The 13,415-nt window shown below is 50.5% G+C and overlaps 4 protein-coding genes across 4 annotated transcripts; 1 reads left to right on the forward strand and 3 right to left on the reverse strand.

Annotated features, from left to right (window-relative positions):
* Positions 1 to 529: 529 nt before the first annotated feature.
* On the forward strand, positions 530 to 5,121 carry CI109_100905 (uncharacterized protein; the record flags this gene model as incomplete). Its single annotated transcript, XM_032002559.2, has 6 exons — positions 530 to 723; positions 802 to 1,131; positions 1,187 to 1,885; positions 1,941 to 3,365; positions 3,423 to 4,879; positions 4,979 to 5,121. 6 exons carry the CDS (start codon positions 530 to 532, stop codon positions 5,119 to 5,121), a joined length of 4,248 nt encoding a protein of 1,415 aa, XP_031862898.2.
* A 584-nt stretch (positions 5,122 to 5,705) lies between these two features.
* Positions 5,706 to 7,114, reverse strand: CI109_100906 (uncharacterized protein; the record flags this gene model as incomplete). The annotated part of the gene is made up of 11 exons (XM_065966863.1): positions 5,706 to 5,798; positions 5,865 to 6,025; positions 6,089 to 6,128; positions 6,193 to 6,289; positions 6,347 to 6,364; positions 6,426 to 6,447; positions 6,499 to 6,589; positions 6,643 to 6,828; positions 6,874 to 6,926; positions 6,994 to 7,030; positions 7,082 to 7,114. 11 exons carry the CDS (start codon positions 7,112 to 7,114, stop codon positions 5,706 to 5,708), a joined length of 831 nt encoding a protein of 276 aa, XP_065822935.1.
* Positions 7,115 to 7,448: 334 nt separating this feature from the next.
* On the reverse strand, positions 7,449 to 8,122 carry CI109_100907 (uncharacterized protein; the record flags this gene model as incomplete). The annotated part of the gene is made up of 5 exons (XM_032002561.1): positions 7,449 to 7,499; positions 7,566 to 7,674; positions 7,753 to 7,773; positions 7,824 to 7,960; positions 8,060 to 8,122. The coding sequence occupies 5 exons, from the start codon at positions 8,120 to 8,122 to the stop codon at positions 7,449 to 7,451; spliced, it is 381 nt and encodes a 126-aa protein (XP_031862900.1).
* Positions 8,123 to 9,030: 908 nt separating this feature from the next.
* CI109_100908 (uncharacterized protein) lies at positions 9,031 to 13,225 on the reverse strand (the record flags this gene model as incomplete). Its single annotated transcript, XM_032002562.1, has 18 exons — positions 9,031 to 9,715; positions 9,782 to 9,897; positions 9,959 to 10,051; positions 10,104 to 10,207; positions 10,257 to 10,323; positions 10,390 to 10,471; positions 10,526 to 10,938; positions 10,997 to 11,110; positions 11,167 to 11,337; positions 11,394 to 11,444; positions 11,495 to 11,646; positions 11,703 to 11,873; positions 11,927 to 12,016; positions 12,074 to 12,212; positions 12,274 to 12,607; positions 12,695 to 12,788; positions 12,842 to 13,060; positions 13,132 to 13,225. 18 exons carry the CDS (start codon positions 13,223 to 13,225, stop codon positions 9,031 to 9,033), a joined length of 3,189 nt encoding a protein of 1,062 aa, XP_031862901.1.
* Between the last annotated feature and the right edge of the window lie 190 nt (positions 13,226 to 13,415).

Raw genomic sequence — 13,415 nt, forward strand, 5'->3', positions numbered from 1 at the left:
CGGATAAAGAGAAGTGAGAGAAAGAAGGAGAAGAAAAGAGAACAAGGCACATCCTCCCACATCTAAACCTACCTCCATTCAGTTACGACTCTTTTTTTCTGGTAACTCGACAGAGTGAGAGAGAACCAAAACAGACTTTGGTCAGCATCATCATCAATCATCATCATCATCACCATAACTCGCTTCATCTTTGATACCATACATCTCACACAATCAATTCTCACGCTTCACTCCACATATACAATTCCCATCAACTCTCTTCTCCCCTCCCTCCCCTCACCCGTTCGGTCCGTTTCCCGATAGCATACGTCCAGTTTATTTCCGACAACAACGTGTTCATCATCAACCTCGGTCTCGACCGTAGTACAGCTACAACCAATTCGACAACGACAAATGTCATAACCCTCGTTTTTCCATCATCGACACCTTTGCCAACTCCTCGCCTTCCCTTTATATATTCATATATCTACGTTAGTGGTCTTGAAGGAATTTGTTCGTCCTCGACCAATTCGGGTCTTTGTTGCAACCAATGCTCCCGATGGACTCGTCATCCACTTCGTCGCCATTCTCGAGCCGGTCAACAATACCCTCCTCTTCACCCGAAGCGACAAATGGTGGCGGAGAACCTTCGAACGGGATGACCAATGGACATGGGGGATATGCAAAGACCACTGGTCAAGATGTCATGCAGGGGATGCAAGCTTTGTTGAGTAGTTTCAACGGGTGAGTAACCAAGACCACGCTATTGCAAGTCACTCTTATAGCGTACTCACGTCTATGTCTTGCGTCTCACCTACGCAGCACTTCATTCTCCCCTCAACCCACCTCCAGTTATAATCATAATCACAATCGCATCTCGTCACCACCACAGCAACAAGATGTGAAACCTACCATCCTCCCCGACGTGAAACCTTTCGCCTCAGTGCCCCATCCCATGACAACGTCTTCCCGACCATCTAATCCTTCTCCAATTGTCGAAACACCTTCCCATTCACTTACAAATACAAGCAGTATGAATGGCTCGCATGGTCATGGAGGTTTGAGGGCCGATCCTCCTAAAAGAATGTACGAGGTGGAAGGATTGCAGAAGGTCACGCCGTCGCTCGACGAATTGGTAGGCGCTCTGTCAAGGTGAGTCTTCCGGTTTCAATCTAGTTGTCGACGTTCAACACTGATGTTTTCCAAGTCGCAATCAACTGCTTCTACAGGGGGATCCTCTGTATTCTGACAAATCTCGAGTGGAAACCGCTATAAGGGTCATCATCGACATTCTCCGCTTTGCACCCGTCTTGTCACCTCTTCCTTCTATACATCCCTCAGTCCTTCCCATCCTCCCTCGCGATCCCAACGGCAACGTCCTCATGACATTTGAACGTATCGCCACTTTCCATGGACTTCGCTTGCAGGCTGGTACGACGACCAAGGCCAGCTCGAAGAAGCAGCTACAAGCGGGACCTATACCGAAGGAGCATTTAGCATATGTGGAGACAGCCGTGTACATGAGTGGAGATAATGGGAAACGGGTTTACGTCTGCAAGAGATGTCGGAATCGTGAAGCGAGACGAAGGGCTTCGAAGGAGGTCAACAGGAAGAGACAACCGAATTCCGACTCCGATACCTCTTCCACGAAGCCGAAACCACGCCAGTCGCTCGTTCCGCCTTCGCAGGACTTTATTACATCAGAGAACCCGGACCAATACGATCCGCATAGAAGTCAACAAACAGTCGAGGAACCTCCATGGGATCCGGATCACAGGGATTGGCGACACGAGATTGTCTTGTTCAACTCTCCTCCTGAAGTCAAGATTGACGATGGCAGTTGCAATTGGTTGCCATTCAGGGTGGTGTGTTACGGGAAGTGTCACGGAGAAAAGGTTGGATTTAAGTAAGTCTGCTTTACTTTCTTGAGATGTGGACGCCTGAAACTGACAGTTCTGCAGGATCAAATTCACTCTCCGCACATGGGATGGACGTATCATTGCGACTTCGACCACGAAACCGATCCGAATCACGGATGATCACAAGACGGAACCAAAGATCAAGACCAAAGTCGACGGCATGACTAGTACACTAGCTCAACCGCCTGTAGCCCGTGCTCGCAAAGGTCGACAAAGCACTGCATCATCCCGTCGACAGTCACCAACCCCGTCTGAGAGCGAGAGTGTCCAATCCATGTCGTTGTCCGAGGCAGGCGCTGTTTTGCAGAAACAGACTCCATCAGTCCGAGCTGGCAAGCCTTACGAACGACCTCCCTCGCAGTCGCCGGCTATGAGCACCATCCCGATGGATTCTTCATCTTTCAGCAACAGCTTTCAGCGCCAACACTCCTCGACGTCCCTGCATTCGCTGCACCAGCCGGAGCCAGTCGCGCAACCCATCCAGCCAGCGCAACCATCCTCAATCGATTACTCTCGACAACAAGCTGCCAACACGGTCAGTCCTGGAGCCCTACAACGGCCTCAGTTTGCTTTCGACCCTATGAGCATGATGAATGGACTGCCTGGTCATGGACATACTTCTGCTCCGTCTTCGAATTTAACGAGTCCCGTCACCCAGACGATGTCCTTGGGCGGACACGACGACATCTTGTTCGCCAACTCCATGCAATCGTCGAATTCGATCATGTCTTCTTTGGGCTTGAACGGAACTCATATGCAACAACCGCAGCAGGCCATGTTGTTCAGTCAAGACCAGAGCGATGTCGAAATGGGCAGTGTTGTCACGAGCGGGTTAGAAGACCTCTTTGTGGCGTCCTCACAAACCTCATTATCGTCGAGCATGGACGATCGGGGTTCCCTCTTCTCGGCATTTGCGGACGACAGGTCTTCGGCAATGTTCAGCGAAAGTGGACTACCACCACCTACCGACATCGACCAGTTCCTCGATTACACCGGTGGCGAGCACTCTGACGTATCGAACCCCTTCCAACCTGACCTCGCGATGGTCTCGCCTCCTTCAGGCTCTGCTTTCCCACCATTACCATTCGACGAGCTTCACCTTTCTCCCGCGGCCAACGCTATGGACCTTTCTCCTGCAGCACAAGCGCAGCAAGACGCTCAACTGCAAGATATGCTCGCGGCGATTGCGCAAGGTCCACAAGCACAAATCACCCACGTTATTCCCGGCGATGGGCCGATGGCTGGAGGTACGAAGATTGCAATCGCAGGAAGGGCATTCCAGCCTGGAATGGTGATCGTGTTTGGCCAAAGACCCGCACCGACCGATTTTGTCAGCGATGGCTTCGTCCAATGCAAGTTGCCGCCAAGCTCCTTCCCTGGCGAGGTGGAGGTGACGGTCCAAGGAGCCATGAAGATGCCTGGAGCTGCGCCTATGTTGTTCAGGTACAACGACATGGACAAGGATTTGTGAGTTTGCCCCTGTAGATCTTGAAGTACAATGATGACCGAGTTCTGTTTCTACAGGATGCGGCTTGCCCTGGAAGTTCGAAACCAATATCAAGGATCGTCGAGCGATGCGGCTTATCGGCTCGCTCATCAAGTTGCCACACGATCTGTTAGCGCTAGCGATTGGAGTGAGCGATCGAGCTCAAATTCGCCGATGTCTGGAGCGTCACCCGGTGATGCTGTTGACGACGACGACCATCACTCGCATCCTACCAATTCCGGCTCGAAATCAAGCGAGAAATCCGACCTGCAATCGACGATAATTGCCTTCCTTGCCTCGTTGGACGAGAACGCCCCCGGGTCGTTGCGAGCTAGCGGTGCGATCAATCACCACAACGAAGCGCATCAGACCCTGCTTCACATCGCAACTGTCATGGGATATCATCGACTCGTTAGACGCCTCATCGTTGTTGGAGCACATCTCGATGTTCAAGATACAAACGGTTATACTCCTCTTGCATTTGCGGCACTTTGTGGACGACATACTTGTGCCCGTGTCCTCATCGAAGCAGGAGCGTCATACGACCGGCCCACTTCGTATGGTGAGATGCCGCTCGATTTGGCGAAATACGGCGAGCACTCAAAGGTCGAAGCTCTCCTGCTTTCTGCGGTGTGGTCCACATCAACTGCGGCTGCCAAGGAAGAAGAAGAAAGGGAGATAGCTGCAGAGATCTCATCCAGTCGATCGTTCGAAACCAGCAGTGAGATTGACGACGACAACCCGTCTTCCGGCTCGGAGATCGAGGACGAGATCGACCACGAACGAATTCGATTGACCAGAAAGAGGGGAAAGAAGATTGTAGGAAAAGGGAAACAACGTTCAATGTCCATCAACAAGTCGGACCGAGACCGACGCAGTCCGAAGACTACTCGTCATGCGTCCCTCGATGCGACACCACAAGCAACGCCATTTATCTCGGCGCACCCGACCGACGAACCTCCACCCTATGCTCCTCCTGCTTCTCGCGTGAACATGGAAACGGACCATTCGTCGTGGATGAGCAGGACGTTGACCGCCATTCCTCACCCTCATCCGAACTTCAAGCTACCTGGAGCTGTATGGGACCATCTTCCAATCCCTTCATCGATATTTGGACCTGAGAAACAACCCATGGTGGGAGATGGAGCGAATGCAGACCAAGAACCTCAAGGTTGGGTTGCGTTCCCGGCTCCTTCATGGGAGACATTACAGAAGATGGCAAGTCCAGAAGAAGTTAAACTATTCACACAAGCGATGGCAGCGGCAGCATTCAATGCAGTTGTCCAGAGCGGTGTGACCACATCTGCTCAAGTGGGTAATGTCGGAGGTGTATCATCGAGGAAGAGCGCGCGATCAGCTACTATGGTGCAAGAGGAATGGGAAGGTGATCAGCGATTGAAAGAGAGAAGAAGGAGAAGATCGGGTGGTGCAGGAAAAGAAGGGAGGAGATCGGGTAGTGTCAGTCCAGGCGAAAAGGTTGTCAAGCATGTTAAGCGTGAGTCGTCATTTCCAGCTCTCAGGTTCCCTTGCGAGTCGCTTTGCCCTGGGAAGATTCCAAAGTAGCATCACTAACGCTGTGATATCACACCTACAGGTGATCGAATGCTCTACCTATTCTGGCTCCCTGTCTTGCTCTTTGTTGGCTTCTGGCTGCTCGTCACCGCCCTCCCTATTGCCACTGGCTTCAGTTTGATCTACGCTCGACAAATCACCAGAGCGATCAAGCAGAGAATGTGAACGGGATGTTCAGATGAAGAATAAAAAACGGAGGGGGACCGGTTTGCGGACTCATGCTGCCTTGACCGGGGATGTTTGAAACGGGGAGAAGACGAGTGATTTCACCTTTGGACTTGGTGGAGTGGAGAGGATTGGAGATTGGTTGGCTTGGTTGATTAAGCTTGTTTATAATGATTTGATCGGGAGAAACTGTCCACTCTCTCTAAATTGTAGCGATTCAATTTTGAGTCCCATACTTCGTGCGAGATATGCACATCATGTTGCAATCAAAGAGTCACCTCAGAAAGAATTCCCTGTTGGACAACAAAGGCAATCTACCACCTAGAGGATTCACTTCGGTCACATAGAGAACGCCCCACCTTCGAGCTAAATGAATATAAATAGAACTATCCTGAGTGGGATTGGGTCCCGATGAATGCGATGATTGTACAACGAACCAAAAGGGGCAGATGAAAGGGACATGAGACTGAGAGCGTATAGTGGGAAAAGGTATGTGATGATGTGGGCTTCTTGAACCGCTGATAGCGGGTATCGATCTTCCTGACGTGGACACTAAGGCTGCCTTTGGCGGCTAAAGCTTCGACTCAATCGTCGTCTTGAGTGAGGTCGATCGGTCCATTGTCGCTCGTATTACCGGATTGTCGACGCAGGCGGTCACTTAGCAAACGGAGTTGTTCCTATAACAATCATGAAAACACATGCTGTCAACCGAGATGTCGCACCGTTGACGCCAACAGTCTTACCTCTAGGTATTCGATTCGTTTCTGCTCCTTCTCTTTCTTCACGGTTATCTTCGGTTTTCGATCTTCCTCCTCATCTTCACCGGACGAATCCACGATTTCGACGTGCTTCCTCTTGTTACGAGCTGGCACGGGAGCCGGTGGAGAAGGTGGCTCGGGCGCCTCTGTGTGTATGTAATTGCATCATCCGTTTAAGGTTGAGATGGGCCAGGTGTCAGATGACTTACCTATAAGCCCCATTTTGACGAGAAGAGCACGAGGACGGTACTGGCTCCGGAATTCAGTTCAGATCAGGCTTATACGTTACTGTGGGGAACAGGCCACCACTCACGTTGAAGACAAATCGGTATGTAATACCGCCCTTGTGGCTTGGTATGAAGCTGTATTGAGCCGTAGGAATCTCAGGGATGACTCTGGCCTCCCCAGTCCTGGAAGATATGCCTCAATGAAGGCGTTGTGACATCGAAAATGTGATCAAGACTCACTTCACGGTGTACGATAGTCTGGAGAAATCAGCTTGGAGCTCATCAGGCAAAGTAGGATGTTATGAGTCGTCATGCTTACTTCTTTTCTTTCTCGTCCGCCACTACAGACTCAAGGCTATAAACGCGAGGCAGACATCTCCCCCCCTGCCTACAGATCCCCTTCTCCAGAGTGATTACGATAGATCCGAGCTGCTTCGCTCTTTCCTTGTCAAGGGTAACTTCGTTCTTATCGTCGGTCGTCTCCTGAGCACCCCCATTCAGTAAGGAAACACAAAGAGAGCGAAGAAAACACATACAAGGGGGGTAAAACATAAGTCAGCTTTACACAGCTCTCCACCTCTTCGGATGACCATTGCATCTGGCGCCAAGGTAAGGTATTCTCTCGGCCATGCCCATACTCCAACGACCTGGCCATCAATCCAAAGAGTTGTTTTCCAGTCTGACGAGTCTTCACGCGGCTGTTTCACGACGATTGCGAAAGGCTGTCCAACTGATAAGCTCCCATCGCATCGTTGTCCATGACTCACCTCATCGATGATCTCAATGAAACACTGAGAATATGGTGCTTCTCCGTTTTCACCTGGCATGAACATGACCTGAAGCTCGTCTACCCCAGTCAGCAGCGCCGGGTGGTAGGATATACATACCAAGTCTCTTCTTGTCCTTTTTGCTTTGCACCCATGCCTATCGATTCTCGTCAGCCAAATCCGACATCCGGCATCACCGACCACTCACCTCGAGTCCGACGATCTCACCGTGAGAGTGCATGCTGAAACAGCGTAGTAGTTGCCAGACAGCAATGTCGAATGCTCTTGCCCAGTAGATGTGTATGCGTGAAAAAAAGTTTCCGCAATGGAAAAGGCAAGCGGAAGAACGAGACAAGGAAACAAGGAGGAAAGTGAACACAGGGTGGTCAACTCAAGTGGAGGTGATCAATGCGCACAAGGACAATCACGTGATTACTTGAAAAGGCGAAAACATCAGATGGCAAAGTGGCGGTAGTTAACTTGGTTGTATGTGTATCCAATCTTCCAACTTGCGTAGCCATGTTATCCTCACATGCACGGAGGGCGAAAAAGGCGATACACAGAGTTCCCAACGGTTATATGATCTTCATTGCCCCCTCGTTGCCGAGAGATAAGACCGGTAGGTACTGTGATGCCTTCTAGTCAGACCGTCCGCCTTAATCTCGGATCACTCCAAGACGTTTGCAACTCACGTTGTAGATGAACGAATAGGAGACAGCACTCTCGGGTTCATAAGATCTCACAAAGAGGTACGTTTGGACTTTGAGATCTTTGATAACTCTGCCTCGACGTTTCTGTTTGCTGTCAGGGACACAGGAAGCTGTAAACGACTGTACACCGCGACCAAGCACATCTTGCGCTCGGAACAGGTCAACTTACGTTTTCGGGTTGCCCGTCTCGCTGTAGTCCCGTAAGCTATCAGTATGATACGAAGTGCACGAGAGACCCACATGTCGTGTTGGACATCAACTGCCATCGCAGTCGCATCGCTCTCGATCTTCCTCATCTCGGCTTTCTCATATTCGCCAGCGGTGAGGGTGATCTCGATCGTCCCTCGTAGCTCATCGTCGCCTTTCTCGCTCTTCACCTTGGTTAGAGTCGAGGAAAAATTGGACAGCGTTAGACACGACTCGATCTAGTTCGACCTTTGGCGAAGGATACATATCTCATTGATAACAAAACTCACCAAAGGCTCAAAATGTAGAGGTATCTCCCACAAATCATCCCCTCGTCCATAGATACAAGACATGCGTTCATCTTTCCTTGTCTTGAGCCAAGCGCTATCCCGAATAAATTCGCCATTAACATAATAGTTCACTAAGAAGTCATTATGTCCTGGCTCGGAGATAGGCCTCGTCCGTCGTAGACATATCTTGATTGGCTAGGAAGAACGTTAGCTTGACTTGAGTGCGGTCGTGCTACTGTATGCGAGTATAAGGGAATATGGGAGCGGAATACGCCACCTCAAACGCACCTTCGTTGTGCTTTTGACGAAACAGTCAGAATAAGCTGCGTGTCTCCCCACGGCAAGATGGGATATCTCGTCAAACTCCACTATAACCAGAAAGGCGTAGCACAATAGTATCAGTGTTGAATAAAGACACGAGTGCAAGATGTGAGGTAGATTACTTATACGTCGTTTCTTCTTCCCCTCGTTGACTGCAAGCCATACCTACAGCACACGTGAGCAAAGGGAGGTGAGTGAACACTGCTTCTTGGAATAGGTAGACGGACCAGGCCTTACCTCCATTCCTTCATGTTTGCCGTAGGTCTTCATTTGTCCGCACACACACACCACAATGAGCTGGTTGTCAAGGCTCAAGGTTCAAAAGGAGTCATGTTTAGTGAGAAAAAAGTCAGAAAGGAGAAAGTGAGAGATTGAATACTTCTTCGACGTTCGAGGAATGAGAACAGGACAACGCCGACCTCTGCACCTCCTCAACGGGTCTATGGGACTGCAAGTCCGTGCGTTAAGCTCATTCGTCCAGTGTCAGTGGACCAAGGAAACCGTCGTGCCGCATGTCCGACTATCGTCTGTGACATTGAGACTTGCAGGATGACATCTACAGGTACTACAGTATGATTGAATGATAAGCAACGAGTATGCAGGATATGCTTTAATGACTAGACTACAGAAAATGCTTTGCTACACGACAACTACCCTTCCCTTGCCTTCTTCGCTCCCCACGCTGCCGGTCTACCCATCCCTAGCCTCTTCGTCCCCCTCGCCGGACCTGCACCTGCACCCGCACTGGCGCCCGCGTTAGCAGTAGCACGAGCACCCAGACTCGATACTCCGGGTAATCGAGTACCTCCTCCTAGCGCTGGACTTGAGCCAAGTCTAGGGCTCGATCCTCCCATGAACGGACTAGAACCACCCGACATCGATCCACCACCATCGATATCAGGAGGTAGTCCAAGCGTGGCCATCATTGCGAGACTTGCGCTGTTCCCATTCGTGAACGCGCCCAGATCGGCATCGGTCCGAACAGGATCAGGTTGACCAAATGTGAACGGAAGCGCTTCCGGTATATTACGGTTTGCCGACCTGATCTGTACGGGATCTTTCTTCGGTGGTGGAGCAGAACGAGGTGCGGACGATGACGACGGATTCGAGGAGAGACCCATACGCGCAGACTTGAACCCCGAACTAACGGAAGCAGCGTAGGGATTCGAGGCGGAGTTACCGTTTGACCCAGGTAAGGCATACTCGTCGGATTCAGAGGCCCAATAGTCGGCTGCTCGAGCAGCTTTGGTCACTTCCCTTCGAGCGAAGCGGTTCGACCACTTGTCACGAGGTTCTGGAGCGTCCCATGTGCTGACTGGTGGAGCCGCGCGCACGCTACAACAGCACCAATGGAATAGGTAAGCAGTCTGTGACGTCTGAGAGTTTGAGATCAGTACACACTGCTTGAAAATCATCTCCTTGGTTGTTTCCTCGTTAGGTGGCGGTCTTCCAAGCATGGTCGACATGTATCTCCGGATTGCAAGATCAATATCTGGCAGAGTCGTCGACAGTAATCCCTACATCATCAAGTGATGCATTAGCCTCATGCATTGTTGATTCAAGAAGATAGTAGCTTACAGGTTGATGCCGATTGACCATGCCCACAAACTCGCTCGCCTCTTTGTCGTTCTCCTCGCCGCCCATCATACGGAATTGACAGTGAGAGAGGGTCTAGAAAGGTATCAGCATCGCCGACTGCCAATTGAGGTACCGCTGCACTCACTAAGAAGTTCTGCGCACGCGTCATGGCGACGTAAAGCAATCGCCTCTCTTCAGCGATCTCATGTGCTTCTGTGCATCTATAAGATGGGAATGTCCCTTGTTCCACTGTGTTACGTCAGAAAAGACCCTTGACAGGAGGGGTTCATCTACTTACCGGCTGGAATGAACACAACAGGCCACTCGAGCCCTTTTGCCGCGTGAACAGTCGTAATCGTTACTTTCTACAAGATACGAGATTGGAGCTTCATACATCAGCACAGATAATATCAATATCGGAACATACGCACCGGCTGATAGGTGTCTTCCTGATCCGCTTCCGTATCGGTCGACAGCATTGATGTTTGTAGGAAGTAGGCCAGGGGTGTCATACTAATTTGCTATTCAGCAAGGCGGAGAAAAGGTCTTATGCACCACTGAACTCACTTCTCAGGTGCATTAGCAAGCGACTCCACTGCTTCTAACGAACCCGCACGTTTGACCTCTGTCTTAGCGCTCAGATGACGATTAGGCTTCTCGTCCCTTCGTTCGTCCTCGTCGTCACTTGAAAGGACTTCGATAACACCATTCTTCCCTTCTGACGTCTTGATGTTCCCTCTGCCATTTACAACGGAGGTTGAGCGACTTCGACTTCGACTTTGACTATCATCGCTGAGCCCGGAAGTGTTCCTACGGAACAGCGGATGTAATTTGACCTGTTCCTTCTCCTTCTCTTGCGCTTGAGATCGGTTGACGATTGCTTCCACTGCGGCAGAGTTGGCTGGCAGGAATCCATCTTCTATAGTGTCTCCAGCTGCTTGACGAGCTTGCTCCTCAGCGACAGTGACGCTATACGATATCTGAGAAGTAGATCTTAGCCCTTAGCGGAATCAACGTATGTGTGTGAGGGATGCTTACGAGTTCTTGGACGTTCTCCCATCTAGAGTCAAAATCTTGCTGAGACGCTCGGAGGTATTCCTCGTAGCCCGTTTTGTCAATTATGAGTCTGATCAAGTCACCCACAGGGGTACCCTGAGGGGAAAACAAACGTTAGTGCTGCAAGCTATGAATTCGGCTGCGCTGCTCACCTTCTCGGCTGCTCGTCTCAGCTTGCGAACAGCACCAACAAAGCTGGCCAGATTTTTCTTCAGGGCAGGCTTCAGACTTGCCGGTAAAGGCTCTCCATCGATGATTCGTTCAGACAACTCCATGGGCGAGACTTTCATTGTCTTGGCGGCAGCTATGAGATCCGCCACAGACTGAGTGGGCGTCAGTGAACCTGTCGGTCGGACAGCTCGGCAGCTCGAACACTCACCTTGTCCCCTATTGCTCGTTTCGGTGTGTTGACAACTCGGATGAATGCAGGCTAAGGACGCGTCAGCATCGAACATCGGAAGAGACTTAGGTAATACTTACTGTAAAGCCCGGGTTGTCTGCCAATTGTAGATACGCCAGTAAATCCTTGATCTCCATCCGCTCGAAGAATTTGTGGCCTCCAACAATCCGGTTGGGTATACTGTCCTTCTGCAGTGCAGATTCTATCACTCGAGATAGGGCATTATACCGCACTGTCAGACATCACCTTGTTCAGCTTGAGACCGAGCATTCAATAGATATCACTCACGGAGAATAGCGAAATCGTCATATCCCAGCACACCTCCGGAATACGCGATTAGACGCTTGATCTCCCATGCAATGAAGCTCGCTTCGATCACAGGTGTGCTGAACACTTTCAGGGTTACAGGAGTACTTTTGGGATGTGAGGTGTACAGGTTCTTCTTGATACGGTCTCGATCTGGAGAGATGAACTCAGCGATTGTCGAATAGAAACCAGCGAGGGCAACTTACCTTGGGACACAACAGCGTGGGCTGCCGAGAGAATGGACCCTGTGGACCTGTAGTTCTCCTCCAGATATATCGCTTCGGTTCCAGGAAAGTCTACGAAAGCTATATCAGCACGTATATCGTTGAGAAAGGCTGTGAAAGATAGCTCACCGTCTATCATCTTGTTCAGGTTCTCAATTTCGGCCGAACGCCAGCCATAGATCGACTGATCTGGATCACCAACTACACTGACTCCTCCGTGTGCTTTGGCGAAACACTTCATAAGCTCGTACTGTGTCGTATTGGTATCCTGTGCGCACAAACACACTATAAGTCCGGTTGTTCCCGTACTGTGTTTTCCGGAGACTCACTTGAAACTCGTCAACCAGTATGTGACGACATCCTTCTAGCACCCTGGGAGCAGTCCTGAACAGCTTGACCCCAAACACCAACAAATCGTCGAAGTCTAACGAGTTCGCTTCCCTCAGCCCTGCCTCATACTCCGCATACAACTCCGCTATTACAGCTAAAGTGTTGGTCGAAGAACTTGGATCTTGAGCTGCTCGGATCGCCATAGCGTCCGGTGACTCTTCTTTCGCCTTAGCCTTGGATATTTCAGATAGGACCGCTCCTTCTTTCAGGGTTATGCGGGATTCGTCAAGGATGTCCTTGCGAGATTTGAGCAGACCAGACATCATCTTCTTGCTGCAGTTCAGGGGACTGTCAGCACGACAAACCATAGGATATGGAGGAACATATGAGTGTGTCAGGGTGGAGGACTGTGTAACGTACCAGTCGTCCGCATCGGCAATAATAAAGTTGTTTGGCAAATCAATGAGCTGACCGTACCGTCGTAGGTATTTAGCACATGTAGCATGAAAGGTACCTATACAGACCGTCAGACAGGGGTTTTGGTCGATATGAGCTATGTGTACCCACCTAATACGAGGGCATCCGCTGCCTTCTCTCCCAACAACACCTGTAACCTCTTCTTCATCTCCTTGGACGCTTTATTCGTAAAGGTGACAGCTACGATCTCATAAGGTCGATATCCATGGTGTTGAACGAGGTATGCGACCCGTGACGTGAGGACTCGGGTTTTTCCTGATCCGGGACCGGCTAGGATTTGTAGTGGGATGGAAGGAGATGCTGTCACAGCTGTACAGGTGGAGAAATTCTGTTAGCTGTAGAATACTTCGCTCCAGATCGAGCATTTGTCCTCAACATACCTTTCAGCTGAGCTGCGTTCAGTGACGCCAAGTAGGAATACTTGGTCTTGTCTGCAGGCCGCTGAGAGCTGGGGCCAGCATCTTCAGCTCCCATATTTGGTATGAGCAGCGTTGATAACAGCTATCGCGAGGATAGAAAGAGAAAAGGAAGATATCAATATTGTCAATATCACGGTTGACGTAATGTTGCTGATGATCGACGCGCCTTCTTCGAATTGTAACTAATTGTGATTATCGCTGGAGATCGGTTAAATGTCCGGGTGAAGGCGGAGGCCCGAGCGGCA

This window comes from Kwoniella shandongensis, chromosome 2, assembly GCF_008629635.2.
Source record: "Kwoniella shandongensis chromosome 2, complete sequence".
Classification (NCBI taxonomy): Eukaryota; Fungi; Basidiomycota; class Tremellomycetes; order Tremellales; family Cryptococcaceae; genus Kwoniella; species Kwoniella shandongensis.